Raw genomic sequence first — 24,977 nt, 5'->3', positions numbered from 1 at the left:
TGACCTAAAAGTAGGCTTCATCTCTCGTAAACCAAGGAATACACAAAGTTCTCAGCTCGATTGCTTGGTCAGCACTGGGACTAACAAGACTGATGAACCTAGTTCGCTCAGTGCATATGAAGAAAAATATACTATTGCTTGTACCCACTTTTGGAACTATGTCTGTGAATAAGCCATGATGGTTACGATTTGCACATCAAGGACACAAATAAACATCAACACTAAAGTGAAATTTAATTCCTTTGTTACAAACAGTAACAGCATCAGTAAAATTGCAATGAAATATTTTGTCCCAATCTTAAGGTATCACCTAGTTAAGATACTTTTGGAGACCAAGAGTTTTTGAGAATACACCCATTTCGAGACCAAATTTGTCACCCAGACACTATCCCTAGACAACAGTATTCTGCAAGTGTAAGAAAAGCCAGTATTTATCTTGTGTTTGTGCTGAAATGATCCACTTTCAAAGTAGCAACAGAGAAGTTTCTCTCGGACATAAGGAAATTTATCAGTCTTGCAGACAATGATTATAGTAGCACATTTTGAGCAATTAGAGGATTTTCAGTTCAGCTCATCCAACATTCAGCTACCTAGATACGATCCAACAGAAACAAGACATTAAGGAGACTTCCAAGTTTTGTATTGTGCATTCTATGTTAACTCACGAAAACGTCCAAGAAGAACCTCAATAAAGGGGAGAAGTGAAAAACAGGAAGCTTATGACAATGTAAATGTGCCAGGAAAGTACCACAAATCCTAACAGGTAACAAGCCGATGCACCAAAACTTTTTGCTTCTTTTATACTGAAAGCTACACAAGAAATATTAGCAAAGAGGGTGAAAAACTCCAAAAGAAGATGAAAGGTCAAGATGTAAGCAAGAAAAACAGAAGAACGGCTTTTGTAACTTAACTATAATTTTTGTAAATAATTGCTGAAGTACGATTTGGTTTTAAGCAAAGACTGTAAGAAACACAGCATTTTTTTATTATCAAAAGTAATGATGGAGCCCAGTAGCAGCAACCTATGGCTCAAGACAAAGCAGTAAAATGTTTTTACCACTTTTCAGTGGCTTAAAGTTTATGACTTCATATTTTGGATTTTATTTCTTTTCTCCTGCAAGAAGAAAACACTCATTGCCCAGTTCTGCTCTTGACATATAATAAATTTGATTTAAAAATTTGTCATTATAATTTACAAAATCAAAACCCATCAGGAATTGGATTACCCTATGGATTAGCATAATCTATAGAGCAGGATAATGCTACAAATTAGCATTGTCTTAAAATGTGTAAGTTTTTCAGCCACTCTAAAATCCAGTCATTTTATACTTAACAGAAATTATAACTTCAGAGTTACCTGTTTTCTTTTTCATCAATGTCAGAGGTACTAGCCAGTCGTCTTGGTATTGTAGGTGCAACATATGCAAGTCGAGTTCCTTTTCCATCTTTCTCCTGAAAGACATGTATTTTTTATTAAGTGTTACTATTATTGATTACACTGCCATTTGCTGGAAAATCATCATTATTACTTCAGCTGGATTTATTGTGACCTGGTTATAAAAATGAGTTTTAAACTTCAGTTAAATATTATAAGGACTACAATGAGAAGAAGAATCTCTTTGTTTTCATTCTAGTGATGCAAATGACTTAATTTCTTTTTTTCCTGCTTTGCTGCAGTACAATTCCAACACTGATTACTGAAAGCAACTGTTTCAGTATTTTTATATATTATACTATACTATACTATACTATACTATACTATACTATACTATACTATACTATACTATACTATACTATACTATACTATACTATGTTAGGGAGTGGCTTAAAGATAAAGGACATGAATCCATGGAGCAGTTGCACGACCAGAGTTTGTTCTAACAAGAGTTTTGTTCTGATAAGTTAGCGGTTTGACATGATTTAGGAGCTTAGCCTAACTAGGCCTCAATGCCTCAATAGGCCTCAGCAGAAACTGCTGATCATGAGGGAACAGCAAGGACACTGCGACCTTGGCAGAGTTTCATAAATAACTTTAAGAAAACATGCATAGCTAGCAAGCCGCAAGTAGGAGGACCATGCAAATGTAATCGTTAGAGCTTAAGCCAATTAGTGAGTGACAAGTAGGCATAATTATTGTAGACTCTATAAGTATGCGCTGTTTGAACTAATAAAGTGAACTATGCTTTATCACTCACATTGAGTTGTCTCAGCTTGTTTCTCCGCCGCTCACTATACTATACTATACTATACTATACTATACTATACTATACTATACTATACTATACTATACTATACTATACTATACTATACTATACTATACTATACTACACTACACTACACTACACTACACTACACTACACTACACTACACTACACTACACTACACTACACTACACTACACTACACTTCTTACTCCTGAAAACATTTAAACATCTGTGCTTGAAACACAACCACAAGTTCTATGCTCTTCAGTCACCTGTTCCAAATCACTCCTTCACTTGGTTCTATGTACACATGTTTAATTATAGAACTAAAATTTGTAAATAAAAAATGACTATGGAATACAAAAAAGGAGTCTCTTTTTTATAAGATTCTTTCAACATCACTCTCCAAGTGATGCTGAAATTATCAAACCTCTGATCCCCATTAACTGTAAAAACTACTACTTGCATTGCAAATTTCAAAAAGGGGAAAGCCCCAGATCTATGTACCTGGTCACCAGATGATGAAAGTGCATACTACACTTTTAAAAAGACTATGCAGAAGCAGCACCATTTAACTTTTTGGGATTTTGGTAAAGAACAGATGTGTAGTACAACCTTACTTCTACGATACATCATAAACATCTATACTAAGGAAGGTAGACCAGTTCCTCAGAACGTTGTTTCACACTGAAATGAACATGGTCACCTTTTCTTTGTTGTCCAACGAAGAGGAAAGTCTAGGACTTGAAGCAGAACGCATGACACCTGCAGAGTCCTTTTCTTTCTGAGCTTCTTTGGAAGCAGTAATCTCTGCAAGTGCACCATAACTACCAGTTTTTCTAAGACATAACCTCCACGAAGCAGGAGATTCATCTTTTCTCTCTTCTTCTTTGGGAGAAACCTTGGTTGTAGATGTTGGAAACTATAAAACACATGTACATGGATTTACATTATTAATTTACATCATTAATTTACATTAACTGTGGTAATTCATGCTCCTTCCAGAGATTTGAGAACACAACCGTTTTTAATCATCATAGAAGTGTTCAATTCGTAGGGGAGTTGTGGTGAGAGACAACCTATACACTCATCTCTTAAATTAGTTAATGAGATAAGAAATGTAAGACTGATCAAGGTATACTACTCCTCTAACCGTTAGAAAAACCCACACTTTGTAATACACACTGTGATCATGAGATGCAAACTTAGAAACATGCAAATCCAGTATCAACATTTTGATTAAATATGTTATTTTGCAACCTGTACACAAAGCTGTGCACACCAGAACCTCACCAGAGATTTTTCAGCCTTATTGGGCACAAGAACAATGCCAGTTTTGCGCAAGCCCTGCCTCCATGATGCAGGATCTACTGACTCCACGACAGGCATGATAGGAGGAATGAAATCAGACTAAAGCCAGTTAAGACGAGAGAAAGATGAAGATTGAAAGAATGGAAAATAGAAACAAAAGGTTGTTTTAAAACCGCACAGTTTGTTCCTACGTTTATGTTATGTAGCTGTTCATTACAGCACAAAATACCAAAAAGCAGTAAGAGACTTAAAACCTTAGTAACAGATTCCTTTTAAACACAACACAGCAGATTTAGCTAATTCAAAGACAGAATTACAGTTTGCACAGAAGAGGACAGCAAAGCCTGTTGACCTAACAAGGTCCATGGACTGCATTCTCATATGGTTGAGAATACTGAAGATTCACACTAAAATATCTCTAATCTTCTTATCATATTTCACTCATATCCCTTAAGCACATCCCATGTTGGCTTAGCTAACAAACCCACACCTTCACCCCCAAACTGGCCTTTCCTGAGTATCCTCAGACAGAAAGCAGAATTACTGAATGCCATACAGAGTGAAGAAAACCCCACTCCAAGCTTGGTACACAGCACCTGCACCACCTGTGAGCAACACATGGCTTGGCCATCTACGGGCTAAGAGCAGAAGAGCAGCTGCAGTAGCACTGATGGCACAAACCTGAAAAGGTGGTTGCAAGGGTAGGTGGAAGATCACACCTAAGGTGCTGTTTTACTGTCATTACTAAGAAGATTTTCAAGTCTTTTTGTTCATTGATATGAGCTCCAACTCCTTCTCTAGATCACTTGTACGTGCCACGTTACAAGATGATCAGTCTTGACATGAATGTGCATTTATTTTGTAGCTACAGAAGGCCCTAAATTTTTCATACATAGTATGAGAAAGATAACTGCAGTTTATTTTTAACCTGCACCTTTTACGTTTAAGGCCAATAGAACTGCATAATAAAATTAGAACTAAATGCCAGTGTATTAATTATATATAAAAGATTACCATTCAGCTTAAAATCATACCCATTTCTTCTTATAAAAAAAGTTCCCCCTTACCCCCCAGTGCCATTTAATCACATACCAAAAAAAACATGTTTATTTGATCATTCAGCTCTGGAATATCAAGCCACAGCACAGTTAGCAACAATTTGGTAATGTCCTATTGCTGAAGGTCATACACTTTAGAAGGCTTTTCCATAATATGAAATAAATTGATTGGAAGGGACAAGCTAGGAAACTTTTGACTTCAAGATGAATAATGAACTGTTTGAAGTGTTAGATATCTTAATTGTCATTGCACGCTGGAGATTCTAAGTGCAGTAATAAAACTGGGTAGAGAGCGTATCGGTTATACTGTCCAACTGTCACAAATGCTTGTATTACCGAAGTGATTTTAAAAAATAAACTATATAAAGTAGGCCTATTTCCCGGCAGTAAAATCCTCACTCTGTATTGGACTCATTCCAGTTAGGCACAGCTAGCAAAACAGCAATCACTCACAATGCTGTCCCTCCCTCATGCATTTCCTATGGCTTGTACGGAGAACTTGTGGCTCCCGAGTTCTGCGCAGCTCCTGAGCGATGCAAATGCAGCTCCCATGACACAGAACAGCAATTCCTTACTGAGCCAGCAGGAACCATTTAGATTAATGTCACGAGGCCACCATGGAATCCAGCTGTCTGCCCAGCCGCAGAGCTCAGAGAGGGGAAGCGGCAGTCATTCCTGCCCGTGAGCCATGCCCACGATTCCCCTCTCGCTCTCATGTGTTTTTTTAAGATAAATCTTACGGACATCAGTCATAATTTTTGCAAAGCAGCTCTTGGGATAAGGAAGGTTGGCCCAACCCTGTTGTACAGTGTCACATAATATGATGCAGTTGGGCAACTGTTATATTATACTTTGTAAGATGAAACATCATTAGGTTCTATTGTGAATATGAAAGTACAACTCCAATAAACTAAATAAAACACATACTATTCACATAGCAGTACATCTTCTCTCCCTACTCTGGTTTCAGTATATTATGGCTACTGTTCCTCCTGAGCACACTTATCAGAAACATCAGTAGAGGGTTATGCTTTCATTATCATGGGTACAGAAAAGTTGTAATAATTGACAAAGGAAGCCTTAATGGCTTACTATCCAGTTTGCTTAGATATTCTAAATATTTGACTTGTATATCAACTACTGACTATACATTATTATCTACTGTAATTTTTTGCCCCAGGCATACATATTTTCCCTTTGATAACCAAAACTAAAATTAATTCCAATTAACTTTTCATATCAAGCTGTAACAAGCTTCCTGTGTGCAATATGGCTTTGGTAGGTGTGTTTTGGAGCTGTGCATTGAATAAATCCTGTGTCTCAATTCTCCAGCTCTTCCCGTGAGGTCCTAAACATACTGAAATCACAGTTGGGACCTACGGCACTTCTTATTTCAGGTATAATTTTCAAATTCTGTGCCTAAGCACTAGCTGAACTTCCAGGGACTCCTGAAAGTACCTTAGTCACACCTGCCTTCCTTAAGTGCATCACAAATACAGGAACAGAGAGAGAGACATTGAAATTGTAGTTTCTAAAAATTCTGGAGGAGTCTGACAAAGAAAAGACTTTCAAAAATGTTTAGCTTCAGAAAAACAAGAATTCCAGTCACTGTGCAACAGATTTTTGCTTTTTTGAAAGGATCTTATGTTCATCTATTTTGTACTTTAGATCCCTCCAATCAAAACCATTCAAAATTTAAAAGAAACAGTTTCTGCAGAAAAACGCAAAATATTTTAAGAATCGGGGCATATTTTCATCAAATCACTGGATAACCCAATCTACTTTTTGTGTAAGAAACAAAAAATGTATACTAACACAGAAGAACAGAGATCTAATATCACAAGAAAGATATTTTATTTTACCTTCTTAACAGGTGATGTAGGTGCTCCTTGGCCACCAGCTACCGAAGGTGCTGTCACAGCTACTGATCCTGATTGTGTACTTGTGGTATTTGCATTATTAGTTACACCTGCTAAGGTTTTGGTCTTATCTGCAAAATATTTACAAGAATTTAATTTTAATTTTTTTCATTCACAATTTCTTCATTTCTACAACACAGAGCTGAATTTCTTCTGAACAAATTTGAGAGCAAACTTTCCCAATGGCATTGTATTATTTATTCCTCAGTGTTTTCCACCTCATTCCCAATCTGTATCTTAGTTAGGTCCATCTTTTTTCCATAACACTCACGCATATACAAACATTTTTTTATAATAACGCTCAGAGATGCAGAGACAGAACCACAGATTCATTCAGGTTTAACATGACCTCGGGAGATCCTAATTCGGCCTCCTGCTGAAAGCAGGGTCAATATTACACACAGACCAGGTCACTCAGAACGTCAATGAGTCAAGTCTTGAAAACCTCTAGAGAGATTCTGCAGCCTCCACAGTAGGGGGTATGTTGGCATGTAATGGTTAATTTGAACTACAGAAGATGCTAAGTCAAAGTAAAACATTTATGCTTGGATAACTGTGTATGTTGAGCGCAATGAAATAATTAACTGCACAGAGAATCCAGCCCAGGATTCCGGTCAGTAGAATGAGCTGAGAGACTTGCCTTCTAGAGCTCTGACTTTGCTTTTGCTTCATTCCTGCTTTGTCCTTTGTTTTTCTTACCAAAGTTTCCCTGTTCACCTACTCTATCCTCCTCTGCTTTGTCCTTCCTGCCCACATTTCTTCCTCTGTCTTTTGTTTGTGTACCTTAACCCTTTTTACACAAACAAACCCAAAATGTCATGGTTGTGACACAACAACTGTTGTCACTGCACTTGCTTGAGCTTCATAATCTTACATCTCACTTCTATTTCACCCATTCAAATTGCATATTCTTTGGAGTGGGATGCTACATCCTATCTCTAAAGTTTGGAGCAACATGGGGTTCAATCCCCTTTGGTTTTTGCCCTACTACAAACATGCCTTTATATCTACAATACCCATAGAGCGTAGGAGCAGTTAATTTAGAAAGTATGCAATGTTTTCTTACAGTGTTCTCATATCTAACATTCAAATTCAGCAAAGTACCAACCTATGACTGGAAATCTAGTTATGGACATAGGTGGACTGATGTTATGAATAATTAATGATGCAGTAAACAAATGAAAAAAATGGTTTACATCAGTAACTGTGCACTTAATGGAAAGTTATGTTAAAACACAAGTGAAAATAAAGGCTGGTAAACTTCTAGGTCATGGTGATAAAAAGTTCAACAGGGCAATGTGGACTGACAGAACGATTCAAAATGATGCGCTGGCAGATCTGCTGGAAATTTGCAAATGAGTAAACCAGAAAAAGTTATCAGGAATTAAAGAACGGAAGGAGCAAAATGGATTTTTCACAACTGCATTCTGAAATTATTTCAAGGATGGCAAGAACATAGCTGTATGCATGACTGAGCTAACATTGACTAACTCTCAAAAAACGTTAAACTATCTCAAACAAAGTAGGTTAAAAACACAAACTGCTGAGAATTGTATTTTTTCAGCTTGTTTTCCTGTCCGTTAGGAAATGATAGCTTCATATTCGTATTTGCCTTCTTGGTCTTACAGACAGAAATGAATTTATTTTTAGACTGCATTCTCCGATAATCAATGAAACAGAATGTGTTAGGAGAACATTTGCAATATCCCAATAGATTAGAAATCACGGTTTCAAGTACTTCAGAATATTGAACGCTGTTAACATATTTTACAGCTGGAATGCTTCTTGTAATCTCAAGGTTTTTCACTACAAAACTACCTTAAGCTGAATAATAGGAAAAAAGGGAAAGTACAAGCTTGGAATGTAGAGATGCAGCTCTACAGGGAAAAGCTTAGAGTACAGCTTGCCAAATAAAGTATGATAAAGCCTTGTTGATATTAAAAACCCCAAAGTTTACATAAATTAATTCTTCTGTCACAGTCAAAGTTTCCTGGCACAAACTATCTACTGGTAACGAACAGAACACAGTTACCAGAGTCATAAAGTTCAGGAAACATTACGGTTAGTTTGGTGTCTGAGAAATTACTACATGTTATACATTACAAGTGTTTTGAGTTTATCAAAGCTCAGTCTCTGTAAATGAGGGATGCAAGAATACTAAGTTGAAAGACTAATTACAAAGCTTGACAGATGTTTTTCTCCTGTTCCAATCTCTATACCAGTTCCACAAGCAAACACTGCTATAAAGACTTCATTTCTGATTTCATCTAACTTCTTCAGTGTTTTCAGACATGCTCCTTAAGGCTTGTATTATTCCAACTATTTGATTAAAAGTATCAGCTGTTAAATAGTCAACCAAATAAATAGGTTAATTGGCTTAACCTAAATAGCCACCAGGAAAGGCACCTTTTTGATATCTCTGTTATGACCTGACTTTAGACATGTGTATCAACTTGTTTTAAAACGACTGGAAGCTTAGTGGAATGCAGAAGAATAAGTGAAACTTAAGATACTAAACTCTGTATAACAAATCATGATATTAAGTAAGTAAATTTATAAAGCAAAAACTTAAAGAAATACAATACTACAAACAACATACCTGTCTCTGCTTCGGATTCTGAGTCATCATCCTCTTCTTCTTCACTAGAACAACTGGATTCATCCTTCTTTCCCTCTTCTTCCTCATCTGCTTTTTCTTGCTCCAGAGACTCTATACTAGATGCATTCTTTTCTTGCTCCATAATCAATGTCTCTTTACTGAGTTTGAAAAGAAAAATACTTACTAAGTCCTGAAAAATTTACTGAAGTTTGTCAAGCAGGACTTTGTGACAGCTTATAAAAGTTATCTTTTTTTATTAAGAGCTAATTAGTTTTCTGAGTTTACTTACTTTTTGAACGATTTTTGTGTCTGATTATTATCCATGTTGGCTGTGGATTCAATTAGGGGAGATTTCTTTTCCCGTTTTTCACTATGAAGCTTCAAAACATATAGAACGATGCAGTTAAATTGACAGAACAGTTATCAGTGTGACAAGATTACAAACAGAGGGAAATTTCCTCTAACTACTACAAACAACAGAATGTGCATAAGCTTTTGAAGTGTCAAAGTTCAAAATTCTAATATCTCAGAAACTTAGTTCAAGAAGTTGTTAATTGTTGATACTCCAGATCATGAGCTACCTGCTGGCGAAGGCACGTAGAAAAGCACCTTCTTTCTTCCAAGGCTTTTTAGTCACCATAATTGACCAAACAAGGACATGAAATAACTTTTGAGATAACTGTGACATTTGCTGAACTGAACCTCCAAATCAAACCTTTGTTTTTAAGCTATATGCTGCTCTGTGTACCATGGTCATATGCACAATTGAGTATAACATATATATATATATATATATGTGTACATATACACACACACAAAAAGCCTACCAGATTCTGCTTCTTTTGTAATTCTTCTAAATATCCTAGAATATCTTCATCTGCCACATCAAATGCTGTCTGCCCCTGGAGAAGGGGAAGAAATAAAACACCGTAACTGTAGAGCAGAATTTAAATATAACAGATTATGATGCCTTATCACATGATGATGCTGATAAGGAGCACATTCAGAAAGGATATAGAATGTATAAGCCAAGGTCTATTACAAACTATTAGTTAGTCAGTAGTTGAAAACAATGTTGCAATATTACTTTTTTGGGTAATTGAAACAGAAACGTCTACTCTTGATGAGTAAACACATTTTTTAAGAGATAAAAACATGACTTCAAAAAAATTTTGCTGTCCTTTGAAGGAAAAAACTACGACGGAAAATAAAACAGATGGAAAGAATATGAGTATCATAATATTAGTTCCAAACAACTATTCCAATCGCAGATGTATGGATGAATACTGAGCAGTTCAGTATCCTCTCCATCTTAGGCTACTACATACAGCTTGATTTTTTTAACTTTAAATTATTCAAACAAGTTATACTAAATCTAAATAGTTAAACTTTCACATTTTCGCAGTAAAACCTTATTGTACATTTTACATTCTGTTTTAGAAGGGATCTGCTAACAACCATTTGTTCTTATCCTCCTTTAGTGTATGACTTCCATTAGACATGTACTTGAATAAACAGATCATAATGTGATTCCTTAACAGAGTAATCCTGTCAGCTGGAATTTCTTCAGCTTTCTGTATCTTACATCTACATAGTCACTGCAATTCTTGACTAAACCAGATGCCCACAGGACATGAGATTCTATCTTTAAGGTCTGAACTGGTAAAGATTTCAAAAATTCCCTTTCTTCATCTCTACTTGAAGACGAGAAGGGCTGAAGCTCACAGAGTTTCACAAAGAAAGCCTAACTTACTTTGAAACTGCAATATGGAGTTTTGTATTTGGAATCTGTACTCAAATACAAGAAGGCTGGAATCTAAAGATAGTCCTACATCCATTCGTATAAATGCAGCTGCCCAACACTGACCTGTGGACATTCTGAAATGTTGGGAGGATCATGACAAGATCAGTCAAGTAAGTGTTTCTGTACAATAACCAGCAATGAAAGCAGACCTGTCATTTAAAAGTGGTCACAGCAGCTTATAAAGGTAATTAAAGATGTTCATATTTGTCTCTGCTTATTTCAGTTTCTCAAAATGTGAACTAAAGGCAAACATATTCCTACTTACACTGTGAACGTTATCTTAACTGTTTAGAAAGGATGGACGTTCAAACCACTAATGTTCACATCCATAAAACTTCTGACCATACAGCAGAAGCACGTGCACCTTTCAACAAGCATTACCCAAAACAGCTTGAGGTCCTCTGACATGTGAACTATTCCATCTAGTATAACACAGCACTAACCTGGAAACTAAAGAACAAAATTATCTCAAGTTTATATCTGCATTATGACTACAGTTTTTCATCTGGTCTTCTATTTTATAGGTAGCTATTAAGTGGGTTTATGAAAAAACAAACAAACAAACAAGTTAGACCTACCTTGACCAGAAAAAACAACTTAGCAAAAAAAAAAATGTTGTGGCTGGAAGGTTTTATCTAAACTCAACCCATAAAAGTTGACACCTGAAGTCAAGTGCCTAAACAGTAATGGCTGAGTTCTCTGAGATGCTAAACACCTACAGCTAAAACCAAATTCAAAGGAATTTTCAATCTTCAGATCTCCAAAAGCAAAAATGCTTACTAGCTTACTTCAGAACAAAACAGGCGAAGCTTTCATAGCTTGCACAGACAAGCCCATACACCAGACAAAGCAGCCTACATCTCTCTGTACCTCTTTCATTCTTATTCTTGCCCCAGTTGAGTTGAACATATTTTCATGAGAATGCTCTCTGGAATACTGCCTTCCACATTCTCACAACCCCAGTAAAAAGTCTAACAGATAACTTGATAAACTGGTTTTAATTCATTGCCTGAGCTTTTGATTGCCTGATACAATATATGGCTATACAGCTGATATGTAGAAGTTCTATGAGTATTATACAGAAACAGAGTTGAAGCTATTGTAATTCCAGATTTCATTGATTTTATTATAAGGAACCTCAATTTCTAAGGAAGAAAAAGTCAACAAAGACTAAAAATGTTAAGCAGCTGTAGTTTTGCCCTTATATGGAGTAAGTAGTTGTTAATTCATGATGTGTACCTGCATATTCTCCTAATTTATTTTTAAAAGTTTATGAAAAAATTTAATGAAGAAGCTATCCTAAAAAATGAGCAGGTAATTTACATATACAGTATTGACAGAAACTGGAAGTAGATCAGAATCTCTCTGTAAAACATGGTGCAAAGAGAAGAAAGAGAGCTTCAGTACTCACACAGCTGAATGAAAAGTTTTGGATCTTTGTGATGCCTTTGTGAATCATGAAAAATCTATACCTGTTGGGAGCAACATCTTGCAAAGCTAGCAAGCTAATCAGGCCTTTGCATAAAAATCAAGGAAATATAGCTTAGGAAGCATTCAAGTTATGTCTATGGAGCCCAGAGATGCCTGAAGTATCTTCCAGTGTACCCAAACCAGCACACTGACAACTCTTTAGTATAGCAACACAATCTGATTTTAAGAGTTAAAACACTACCCAAAGGCATCATAATTGTCTTCAATGATCAACTGAAAGCCTGTGTGCAATCCACCAAGTCGCCAATTTTGTACTTCTGAAATGTCAATAAACCCATTCTGTTGGGATTTTCCCTGTCAAAGACTACACAGATCATTTAATATAGAACTAAGCATGAAGTGGACCTAAAAATTAATTTAGCCAATCAGAGAATTTAGTTTTGAACACAAACATGCTGTTTTGACAAAACATGCATTATATAAAGCTCCACGTACAGTAAACAGCAGTTTATCATCACTTTTCTTACCCTGGCTTCTAAAGTCACTTTAGAGACCAGAACTTTGTATCTTGACAAGGATTACATAAAAATCCTACCACTTTGTTGACAGCCTCCATATCACATAGGTTTTCCACTAAAATGCGACATGCTTCTTCTTTACCCCAGTGAGCAGCAGCATGAAGTGGTGTCCAGCCATCATAATCTTTAATATTTACATCGTAGCGAGCCTGTATTAAAAGCCTAAAGAAATTAAAAGAAGTAGATATTGAGACTACTGACAGGGATAAACAACAATCTTTCGTAAAACCATCAAATTATTCAACAGTAATATCCTTCTCCTTTTTCATCATACATATTTTAGTTGGGCTACTGACAATCGGTTAATTTTATTTCCTCACAGAAACTTTATTCTTTTCATTGTTCAGTAGGTATACATATTTGTAAGGAAAATTCAAGAAAAATAGCCTTTTCCATTTTCTTCTTTATTCAATTCCTCTTAATTAAAAATCCATTGCTTCTGTACAGTTAGATATTTTTCTCTACATATGCAGTAACAGAGAAAAGGCCTTTTAAGGAAAGGGATGCTGTAAAATGTCAAAAAACTGTTAGATACAGTGTTCTTAACTAGTAAACTATTAAAACCTCCTCCTGTTATATTAGTTGCTACAAGCTGTTAAGTCTAATATCAGCTCCTTGAAACTTGCATCTCCTCTTGTCATTAACACTTGATGTTGTAAGAATCCAGTGTTTACGTGCTTCAATTGCTCTCTGAGAGGGAGGGGAGCTCTTCAAATAAAGGACCTGCTTTTCAGTCTGCGTTCAACACTCAAATTCAGCACGGCTCTGATGTGAGTGTCAGAGTGATGACACGCACTTAACCTGACACAGAGTTTTGTATAAAGGGCTATCAGCTCTCTGAAACACTGTCCATAATTATCACAAATCTTATAACCGTGAAGTAATCACAAAAATTCTCCCCATCTCTCAAGAGCCAATATACTTATAGTAATATCTTCCAATGAGTCAACTTGCACATATGCACAGCTGCCAAACTTGCATCCTACACAGAGCACACATTTTTGATAATTTGAAGCCATCGCAAAAATAGACTACACGTATGTTTTTCCCTTCCTAGGAAAAGTACATGGACCGGACTACAAAAAAGACAGGAACTGAGAAAGCTGAAAAAAAATGGTTATAGATGTAATTCCCTTACAGATCCACGCTATTCTAAAACAAAAAATGTTATTAATGATTAATATTTTCAAACAGAATAATTTCTCTTCATCATGCTGAAGCATGAAGTAGAACTCTCATTCAGTAAATTGTATGTAACGGTTTTAACAATTAAAAAGCTCTGTCTTTCAGCTTCTGTGTTGACGAAGCATTACAAGGCCCTGCAGACCTTAAAGGCAGCAGAACTCACAGAGTCAGGGTGCGTGCTCAGTTTCATTCATGTTACAATATATAACTGTTCATACTACTGCCAGAGCAGTCAAATACATTCACAATCACAGTAAAGCAATGCATTATTAAGTAAGCTTAGCTTCAATAAAAGCAGAGCTTTGATGAAAAACAAATTACACCTCTGTTACAGTATATACTTGTATTGTGTTGTATTACTAAAAAGCCACCTGAGAATTATGGGACACCAAAAGCCTGAAGGTTTCTATAAAAGATTACAAGAGTCATGATTTTCAACAACAATATAAAAAAAGTAAAATTAAATTCTATGTTCTCTAGGTCTGAAAATCTTTAGTCTGGATGAAAAATCCACTTTATGTATGCAAATTAATATGTTATCTTGAAAATATGCATAAACCAGAATGCCAGTTGGCACTATAAAAAGGTATTAAGCTTGTTTACACAGTTGGCTTTAGAAATAGGGCAAGTTTTTTGTCAATTTTATTATTTTAAAATAAGTATTCAGGCTGAACAGGTCCACTGTGTTCATATCTTGAATGACTTAAGACAGAAAGCTAGCAGCATTATGATTTATGAGTGCCTGAAAACATAAAATCAATCTTCGAGGAAAAGATAGTTCTAGAGATTGTTTTTTCCAAGATGTAATCCCTGAAAACCAGAAGTGTCCAACCCTTTTGATTCCAAGCAGCATTATATCAATAAGATAATCAAATGTGAAAATTTTCCATTTAAACCACACTTACTTTAAGACTTCTGTATAGCCCTTAGCAGCAGCTACATGAAGTGCTGTACCACCAGATTTAGCATGCCTGACATCATTTATATGGCCGCTGTTGAGCCACTGTCTTGCATCTCTCAGCATTATTCGTTCTTCTTCTTTTCGAGCTGCCTCTATATCAACACCTAATTCAGATAGGGAGGGGGAGAGGGGAAGAAAGGACACAAAATATTTTAGTACAAATACTTCAATTCAGTTACGTAACCAATCTTATACGACCTTTATGTGGTACAATAAAATAAGAGCTAAACAACATGAACGATGTTAATGGTTAGATATGAACATCTCTTTGAAGATGAACCCCAAGTAGTTATGGAAACATCCATTACTGAATGACACTTGGCACGCATAATGCAATTTTTTCCCAAAAGAAGGACAAAAAAAACCCCAACACTAAAACTGGCCCTTCGATTTTAAGAATGTCTGCCATCACAATAATAATCACTGAAGTGACCTGTTAAAAAAAGAGAAAAATGATATTTGAACCTTCTAAGCAGCAAAATATGTCTGGTTTGATGTATCTGCAAGAAAGTGGAAAAAAAACCTACAATTTTTTAACAGGGACGTATCTCTGGGAATGAATATAAGAAAGACAGACCTATGTTTTTTTATACTTTCTAAAGAATTTCTTATTAAATCAGTTTGTTTTCTCTATCACTGTAAAACAGAAACCTTATACTCAAATAGCCAGGCCTTTGGAAATCTCTTCCCATGTTAGGTAAAAAAAACCAAACCCACCAAAATCTTCTGTAGTTTGTCTCACAAAACAGTTATCACACACTGATGAAAAGGGAGGAACCCAATATAATATTTACAAGTATACACATCAGGTTAAACACTGAAAAAGAAAACCAACTCAGACCCTGAATGGACAAAGCAAAGCACGTATTTGCAAGCATTTTTTAATTACTACCATATGGAGTGATCTATAGAACACAAGAGGAAAGTGGCCTTGAAGAGAACTACGCACGAGCATTGATTGCTCTGTGTGTGTTGACTGAAGAGTGGCAACTTTGTGAGGAAAGGGGACTTGGGAACTGTGGTCATCAAGACCACTAATTCTACCTGAGTTGACCTCTAACAGAAAACCAGCGGGCCAAACTTCAGCAAAATTATTTTATGTGTACAATTTATCTAATCTTAGACACTGGTGTGCAGGGACTTGGGAAATACATGCTGTTCTTCTGAATTTTTAATTTCTTGGGGAGCAAAGCATTAACCTGGACATAATAAAAACAAGTGAAATCTAGAAAGAGGTACTGATTTGCTAGATAAGACTGCAAACTTCAACAGTATTCCTTATAGCCTATAAAAAAGAAGATGATTTTTAAAACACTTTAGAGATAGATAATCCTTAACTCAGATCTAATTCTGCCTTCTTTCAGTGTTTTCTGCTGAAGCTTCACCTGCATATGTTCCTATCACATAACTTTCCTAACTGTCCACATAATCAAATCACAACCATATAAAGCAGACCACAAACAACATTATGCAAAGCTAGAACGTCTCTTTTCAAAACTACTCTACATAATTAATTAATTTTAATTAACTTTCAAAGTCTTTATAATGAACAGCAACTTCAGGCTCTAATGTCTTCAAAGAAACTGTAAGCTATTAATCCTTTAGAGGATGAATAGATCCCCAGAATATGGAAGCCAAATGAAATCCATCCTGTTGCCCATTTCAACATGCAGCAGAAACTGAGCTAACGGATGAAGTGGCCTTCATTAAAGGATATATTGACATTAGAAAATGAGAAGACATAGAATACAGAGCTGATCATATGTAATACAATGCATCATTCTACTCTGTAAAGCATGATAAACCTGATTATAATAAAACAGATTAGACAAGCTCTTATCAATCCACTGGTAACTAGAAAGCCAGAGAAACAAACTGGCCAACTGAAAGCAACTATATTGGCACAGCTGAAACACCCGTAACGCAGTGGATAGTTAACTGATATGTCTATTATGTTATGTGTGAATTAGTATTTCACAAATGTGGCAATCTCCCAATTATAGAGAAAAAAAATCCTTGAAAATGACATGCCCAAATAAAAATTTCCTGAAATGCAAAAAGAAGGAATATAATTATTACATGCTTCTGGAAACATAACATGCCATTTGTTTGGTTTGCAGTAGCATACGACAGTGCTACAACAGAGTTCACTTCTTTTTAAACTATTCTTCCATCAATTCACCCAGTAACAGATATTTGTTGCCTACAAATACCTTAAGAAAAAAAATAACTGAATTTTAAAAAATGACTAAACACTTCCCCCCAACAAACTAACAAAATCAAAAAACAATCAATCAAACAAAAAAAAGTAGGTCTGGTAAAAGTTTATGCTAAGGACAGATGAAAAGATAAAAGTTCACTGAGTATCAAAATAACTGAGGCAGGTTATACATTTACCGTTCTAAGCACTAGACTCAACTCCTAGACTCATTCACTCCCTCAATTAAAACAATCATTTCATAGAATTATGTTCCATCAGACACTGATGAAAACCCATAATCCAGAGGCTAAGTCTGCAAGTTGCATGAAGATACAAAAGATTGTTGAAGCACTAAGCAGAGGAAAAAGCTAAAATGTACTTGTTTGAAAGATGCTGTGGTAAAAATTAAATACATGGAAGCTTCCAAAACTGACTCTCTCAAGACTAACCATGACTAAATACATCTCAACAGAGATTAAATTTTGCATATCGCATAATCTTTGTAACTCTGACAGATAAAAAGAATGATAACCAGGAACTCTGAATCAATAACATATTGATAAATCACATATTCTTGTGTCTCCAGAAGGCTCCTACATATTGATGGGTGAACCACTGCAAACTGTAACTTCCTTGGGCCTTCATATCTGCTCGCCTTTCCAAATGACACAGCAGTGCAGACCAGCACATCCTGGGAAAATTATTCTTGAGAGTGCAGTCATATTTACATGTCAGTGGTGCATACAAAACACAACTACACAAATAAATAGTTTATATATGATCTGTTGGTCACAAATTTGTCTGTCCTTATCAGCATGAGTAACCTTCTCCACCCGAAGAATCTGATGTAAATTCCTATTAGCGTAAAGCTGCTCCTGTGCGTGGCTGGTCGTTTTGAGGCACTTTTGTAGAAAGGAAGAACAAAGCTCTTCCTAAGTCCTGATCTTGAACTTCTAACAGTTAATGCCTAAGTGTACCTTCCAGGTATGCCTGAAGACCCAAAGAATTATGTGCTTTTGCAGAATAAGTAGCTAAGACTGAATACAGATTTTTATTAATATCACAAACAATTGCATTTCTGAAGCCTGTACAAGATTTCATGGCTGCAGAGGACTAATGGCTGCATCAATATATTATTTTACAAGACAGTACATTTCTGATCATATTTCAACAGAAGAAAGTAGCAGAATCTTGCCAATCTAAATAAAATATCCCACTTTAATAACTGGCACAAAAATGGGAATTGAACTTTGTGTCACAGATAAAAAGCTGCGCTCTGAGATAAGCTAGATACAATTCCTATTATTAACTACAGAAAACAGAATGTAAACGGCCTTTATTATACCTTGTACAGACCTTTCTCCTCGCTTTTGTTTTCCAGAGTCTATTAAGATATCAGGGAAAATGAAAACGCTCCTCGCACATTTCAAACACTTTCTTCATCCGGCCCATAGATGGCAATGCGCTGCCTCTGAGCTCAGCTCAGCCCCAGTATTCACTTACACCACCAGACACTTAACCTCTCTGGCACTCTAACAACTCCTTAAATCATTAAAAATTTGTTGCTAAATGCTTTCATTTTTTTTCTGATCAACAAGTATTATTCAAAATTTTCCAGCAGGTTTGAAAACGGTGTGCCATTTGGTGAGCGTTGAATGAAACTCAGCATAAATTTAAATGCTGAATCATTGTTTCAGGGCTCCTCAGCCATATAAAGGCATGTTTTATAGATACTGCATGGAAGATCAACCCCCTTTTTACTTCATGTAGTGAATGTTTATATACAAATGTAATAGTTCGCATTTTATCCACATAAACAAAGCTGAGTTAAGCAATACATCCAAGAGAGTCCTGTTACATTTACCTATAATTAAGAATGAGGAACATTTGTTTCTCCTTGGAAAAGGAGAAATGATCTCTCTCAGAGTTACTGAATAGCTACTGCGCTGCATCATGAACTCCTGATTCACCTCACGTCACCCCTCCTCACTAACTCACCTCCCGAGAATGTTTTCTGTAATTCAAAATAACTGCTTAAGCAGTTAAAAATAATTTTAAGAGGACATCGGATGATAAACAGCTAAAAAATTGCTGCAAACCATTACATTTAACCCTACTTGAGACCTGAGGAGAGGCAACATTTAAAACTGGCCTGGACAAGCCAGGACTAAAACCACAGCCGAGCGACATCTCCCTCCAGTCTGCTGGTTTTCACCAGTGCAAATGAAAACTTCACGCTACTGGCAAAAGACAATTTCTACAACTACAAAATGCTGAAACACTGCAAAGCTAAAACATAAGGGATCATATCAAGAAACTGGAAATAATAATATTTCTAATGAGAACATGGAATTCTGTGGGTAGTGGCATCTATATACATGGGGTTGGCCCATGATGAAGACATCAGCAATGTGGAGAAACAAAATAGGTCCTACAATAAATTTTTTGTTTAACATACAAAACACGCAAAGGGAACAGTTTTTCAGCACTGCTGTGAAATAATTTCCATAAAACACCTAGTTTTGCTATTTGTGAAGTGTTTGTGTCAGAAAATCTTTATACCTTACTAGAGTGTGTATGTCATTTACCTCTTCACAAAATATAAAACTAAACTAGGTTTTAAGCTTAAAAAATAATTAGGCCAATGACTTCCCTTTGAAGAAAAATGAAAAAAATAAATTCCCCTTTGTAGAAAAATGCTTTCCATACTATTGGAGTGATATGACTTTACTTACAAGATAGTGAGCCCCTTGTCTCAGAACTCTTGCATATTCCATTACATCACCAGGGTCCTGCTATATGTGCAGCAGAACACAAGGTGGCCTTGTCTGGGGACCTGTAGCCCACAGCCTGAACCAAGGGTCACAGTTCAGAAATGTCACATTCGGAGATCAGAGTTACTGAAGACAGCAAGCTGTTGGATTGATGTCCAACACACCTTACAACAGAACTTGTAAAACAAGAAGATTAATTTGGATCACTGACCATCTCCTCCCTAGGCAGGTCAGATTTTGGAGTCTGATTGCTAAAGTGGGATGAGCAAACACTGCAAATCCCTCCTTGTATTAAGCCCATAATGTCACATAGAACTGAATTATGTTCTATTCCATAGCTTATTTCCATGAATTTAGTGTCTCCAGGGGCTCCTATTTTTTGTCCTGTAGTTAGACATTTCCTTAAAATATAATTTGATACCTGTGAAAACTGGGCATAAATACAAACTGCTGATCTGTAGGAGGAGGAATAGTTGTACAACAGAAGGCTCTGTTTGAACTTTTCCTATGAAGACTGAAGGTCTGGCAAAAGCAGTAAAAAGGGTGAGCTAACACGGTGATTCTCTTCAGATTTCTACCAAAAATGACACATGTCATCACTTACAGATATCTGAAATCACAATGAACCTGACAGATCTTCCCAGGCAATCTTTTGCCACCAAACGACTCTGACTGCGAACGTCAATATGTAGGAAGCCATACTCACAACATCAACTAAGCAACACAAAACTGAAACTAAAACGAATGATAGAATAAATACACATGGAAAGGCTGCAAGGCAAGACTTAGAGATAACGTCCACTTAATTTTCATGCTGCATGTTTTACCTACACAGAGGTAAGATTTTCTTTGGCACCCAGGTTTGTTTATCTTCAAAATAAATTGGCTGATCTTCCACTACCAGTAACACTGAGATAGGGCTGATCTTTCCACAGACCTTACAGTTAATGTACGTTATCAAAACTGTGGCACCACTTTATTTTATACAAGCAGCAATACCAAAGTTGGAGGGATAACTGCATTCAGCCACATGTATAGTCAAAGATGAAACTGTCACAGCACATCAGTGTTAATTCCATATTAACATAAACAATTAAGTTTCTACTTTAGAGCTATGAACTTCTCTGGCCACAACATACATGCAATTAGGCATTTTTCAAGCTATTATGATAATGGCTAAATAATCAATCTTTATATAATATTAACGTCATATGCGAGTTAAGGATGCCATCAAAAGTACATGAGTAAAATATTTTTGCTGAGACAACTGTCCCATGATTTAGTGCGATATCCACTACAAATCCCCATCCAGATTCATACCCTTCCTATTCCATTCTCATCCATAATCATCAAACATTTTCTGTGATTTCATCCCTGCAGATAAAAGCCCTTAGTTCTTATAATTTCATACACAAATTCAGAAGGAGGGATGCAGCATGCTTCTCTGAAACTGAAACTCCTAAGTGGTCTAACAGCAAAACAAGCTCGGTAGAATACTTTTGTATAAATTCATTCATATATGTGTGTGCGTAAATATATACACATACATATACACAAAATAAATGTTATATATATATACACACATATATATATGTAAAGGTTATATATACAACCACAGGCTTTGGTGCCCTGTTGAGACCAGGAAGGCAGAAATGCTGTCAGGGATGCTCATGGTGAGGTGACTCTTCAGGAGCAGATGCAGCTCCTGTTCTCCACACAGGGAGGTCCAACCACACTCAAGTGCAACCCCAGCAAGTTTCTTCATCGCACAACATGGTGCCTCATTCCACCAATATATTTTTGAAATCATCTTAGGAAGACCAATCTTCTGAAAATCCTTTAGCCAGTCAGCAAGCCAACTGACATAAAAATGTAAGACGACTTCCACAGCAACTGAAATCTGATATTTTAAAACAACCTGAATTATTCCGTTAGAAGCTAACAGCTACAGTGTGGGAATATCTATATTCTTCTCAGACTTATAATAACAGTACCATAGATAGTTTATTGTAAGCTTTAAATAGGAAATAAATAAACCACACTGAAATTGTCAGTGAATTGTGAAATTTAGTTCAGGTGGACAACGCTAACTTTACAATTGGGCTGTTCAAATAATTAAACTTGCAAAAGAATAAAAATTAGCACATGATGTTGAATCTCTGCATTGTAAAAAGAGAATCCTATATAACAAATAATATTTTTTTAAAAAGCAAATACAAATAAGACATTTTGGAAAAGAGTTCTTTTCCAAAATAATGTCAATTTTAACAAAGAACTACTACAGTCAATTAGGATAGCACATCAGTAAAGTCAAACGTTTCAAAAACAACCTTAAAGAATTTAGGTTGAGGCACATTCCTGAAACAACTCTCCAGCAAAGATTAACAGTACTGTTTGAAAAGAGAACAACATTTGTTTTCCAAACTAATTAAACCAGACAAATGGTAGTGCAAATTAAAAAAATATTCCCAGCTATCTAAACTGATGTTCTTCGTGTGTTAACTGTAAGAACTGCTAATCAAAATTCAGTTAAAACGACAAAATTAATGAATCAAAGCCTTTGTGAAATCTCCAGTCTACTTCTGTGTATGAATATGCATCTCTTATTTCTCTGCATATCATGTCATTCACTTTCTCTTTATTATTTGCTTTGGGCACTGAGTGGGTTTAACCACACAAATTACATCAGAGCAAAGCCTGAAGCAATTAATTGTTATAAATTATGTAAATATGTCTTGCAGATATAAATTAAATGCTACAAAAAAAGTAACGTTTTCTAGGAGGAAGAAGCCTTTTAAAAGGCAGGCAGGAGTCTAGAAGTAATGCAGATGCAGTCCCACAGCACGTGCCCCACAAAGGCTCCATCTTCACTCTGAGTATCACCTTCCTTCAATACACAGTAGAACTCGGACCACATCACCCCAGTTCTTGTACTGGGAGTGCTGGGATAGGAGTGCATTGCTACTGGACTCAAGATGTCAAGAACTTAATATTCTTTCCTCTGTGGAATGGAAAAACCAGAAACTGATTGCAAAGATCTTTCACTGGAAAATCCACCTGAGGACTAGAACATGGAAAACAGTGGTGTAAGGAGGGGTAAAAACAGCAGGGAAAATTGAATCAATATGCTTTTTCAAAGGCAAATTTCTCTTGTGAAGACACCACTGTCAGTAGCGCCCTAGCAACTTCCTAGGAGCAAGGTGCATATATTTAGGGTATGTTTTAAAATTATACTGTCAAAACTTTATATCTATCTGTTAACTGTTACACGAATGCTCACTTAGATAGTGCTCTCAGGAGAGTACAGAAAACTGGGCAGAACTTAAAGGTTCATGATGGGTTCTCAGGCCAAAAACAAGTGCAATCTAAAACCCCTTATCCCAAGACATGGTTTTGGGCATTTGGCACTGCAGAAGGGCACTCAAAAGGTCGGAACTAGACACAAAGGGTGATTTATAGGATACAGTATAGTTGCTTACTCTTGTTTCAGTTATTCTAGGCTTTCTTGCCGTCAATGGAAAGAAACAGTTACCTCAGGGCTGGATTCACCTCATCACAAAACTGACGTACGAGTCACCCTAAAAGTGCCTATTTCTCTCCTCTCTGAGGCAGGAATCTCTTCAGAGATAGTCTAAATCTGGGATATAGAAGTCTATATCCCAGATGCACTGAACACCGTCCCTAGTATCTGAATACCATGTAAATGCAGAAACCCAATCAACACCCGAGTTCAATACTTCTGACCTCTTTCTTCACAAGAGGTTGGGCTGAGTGAAAACACCTAGAAGACAGCTTGAACACTACACATTGTATTGACAGTTCTCCTTAGAAAATAAATTGAGTGAATTTAAAATTCCTAACTTACATAAGCTTTCAAAAATGTATTTAGTGTCCAATAAACAAAACCACCCTTCCCTATTCAAAATTACCTTGTCTATTTACTTCATTCTGAAGCAGCTCTTCCATTGCCTCTTCTTCAGCAATATCTAATGGAGTGTCTCCTTCACTATTTACAGCTCCTACATGTGCTCCTTGACTAATTAAATACCTGCCAAAAAGAAAAACAAACTGTAAGCAATACAGTAAAGCTGATGCAAAACAAATAGCAGCCACAAGATACCATATTCAATGGTTATATACATGCACACATATAATTCATAGAAACAACCATATTAGGTATAAGTAAAAAACCTCACAATGGTCAACAACCCCTGAATATCTGTTTGTCTTTTCACCATAATACCCATAAATACAAATAGCACTTTGCTCTTCAGTTTGCCCCAAAGACTCCTGGCGTGTTTAAATACATACTTGCAAGAACTGAAAGAAGAAAACAGTTAGATGATAAACAAAAAGGAACACAAGGCGTACAGTGGTCAAACCACTGATTCCCATGAACTCCTTATATTAAGCCATTCCTCCCATGTTCAGTGGCACATCATGTTTCTCTGCTTTGCCAGAACGATAACTCCTGATCTCTGAGGCAGCTTCATAGAGCTAACAAAACAAGAACCACCTCTGCTCTTAAGTATTCATAAGGTCAGATTTTGGTGAAAGAAGAGGCAAGGGGAGAGAAGAAACATTACTTTACATTCTATTCCAACCCCACTAAGTGTTTTCTTACTTAAAGTACTACGGTCTCGGGAATCAACAGTCCAGACGCAGAGAAATTTATTTCTGAATTTCAAATTAAGTCAAATGGATCAATTCCAACAATAAGTCACAAAAGGATTAAGTTATTTCACTGTATTAAACATAAGCCTATGAAGTTATTGAGAACCTACAGCTTTATATATAGTCTGTTTCTAAGTAGACAATGAACAATAATTAAAACATCAATTCAGATCAGTCTTACACCTTCTGACTATAACATTTCCACTTCCCTAACAAACTCAACAGTTTGAGCCATGGTAGGACTTCACACAAGCAAAAAAATGCAAACATACCTCCTTCC

General features: G+C 36.2%; 1 protein-coding gene across 8 annotated transcripts in view; it reads right to left on the bottom strand.

The window, feature by feature from the left end:
- The window catches only part of PPP1R12A (protein phosphatase 1 regulatory subunit 12A), a 116,392-nt gene that overhangs the window by 31,191 nt on the left and 60,224 nt on the right, over positions 1–24,977 (bottom strand). For 6 of the 8 annotated variants that reach the window (XR_014186681.1, XM_082076180.1, XM_082076182.1 and 3 more), the window contains exons 3-11: positions 23,953–24,071; positions 14,994–15,153; positions 12,921–13,065; positions 9,918–9,992; positions 9,380–9,468; positions 9,091–9,248; positions 6,435–6,562; positions 2,910–3,125; positions 1,358–1,452 (exon numbers count right to left, since the gene is read on the bottom strand). Coding sequence is in view for 7 of the 8 variants with exons in the window: in XM_082076180.1 (XP_081932306.1) it covers positions 1,358–1,452; positions 2,910–3,125; positions 6,435–6,562; positions 9,091–9,248; positions 9,380–9,468; positions 9,918–9,992; positions 12,921–13,065; positions 14,994–15,153; positions 23,953–24,071 (1,185 nt within the window). In the remaining variant the exon portion in view is untranslated. Of the gene's footprint in view, positions 1–1,357; positions 1,453–2,909; positions 3,126–3,496; positions 3,614–6,434; positions 6,563–9,090; positions 9,249–9,379; positions 9,469–9,917; positions 9,993–12,920; positions 13,066–14,993; positions 15,154–23,952; positions 24,072–24,977 lie in introns of all 8 variants that reach the window. The other 2 variants (XM_082076184.1, XM_082076186.1) reach the window with 2 other exon arrangements.

This window comes from Streptopelia decaocto (assembly GCF_964273445.1).
Source record: "Streptopelia decaocto genome assembly, chromosome: 1".
Lineage (NCBI taxonomy): Eukaryota > Metazoa > Chordata > Aves > Columbiformes > Columbidae > Streptopelia > Streptopelia decaocto.
The sequence above is the reverse complement of the archived record's forward strand: the minus strand, read 5'-3'. Positions and strand labels throughout refer to the sequence as shown.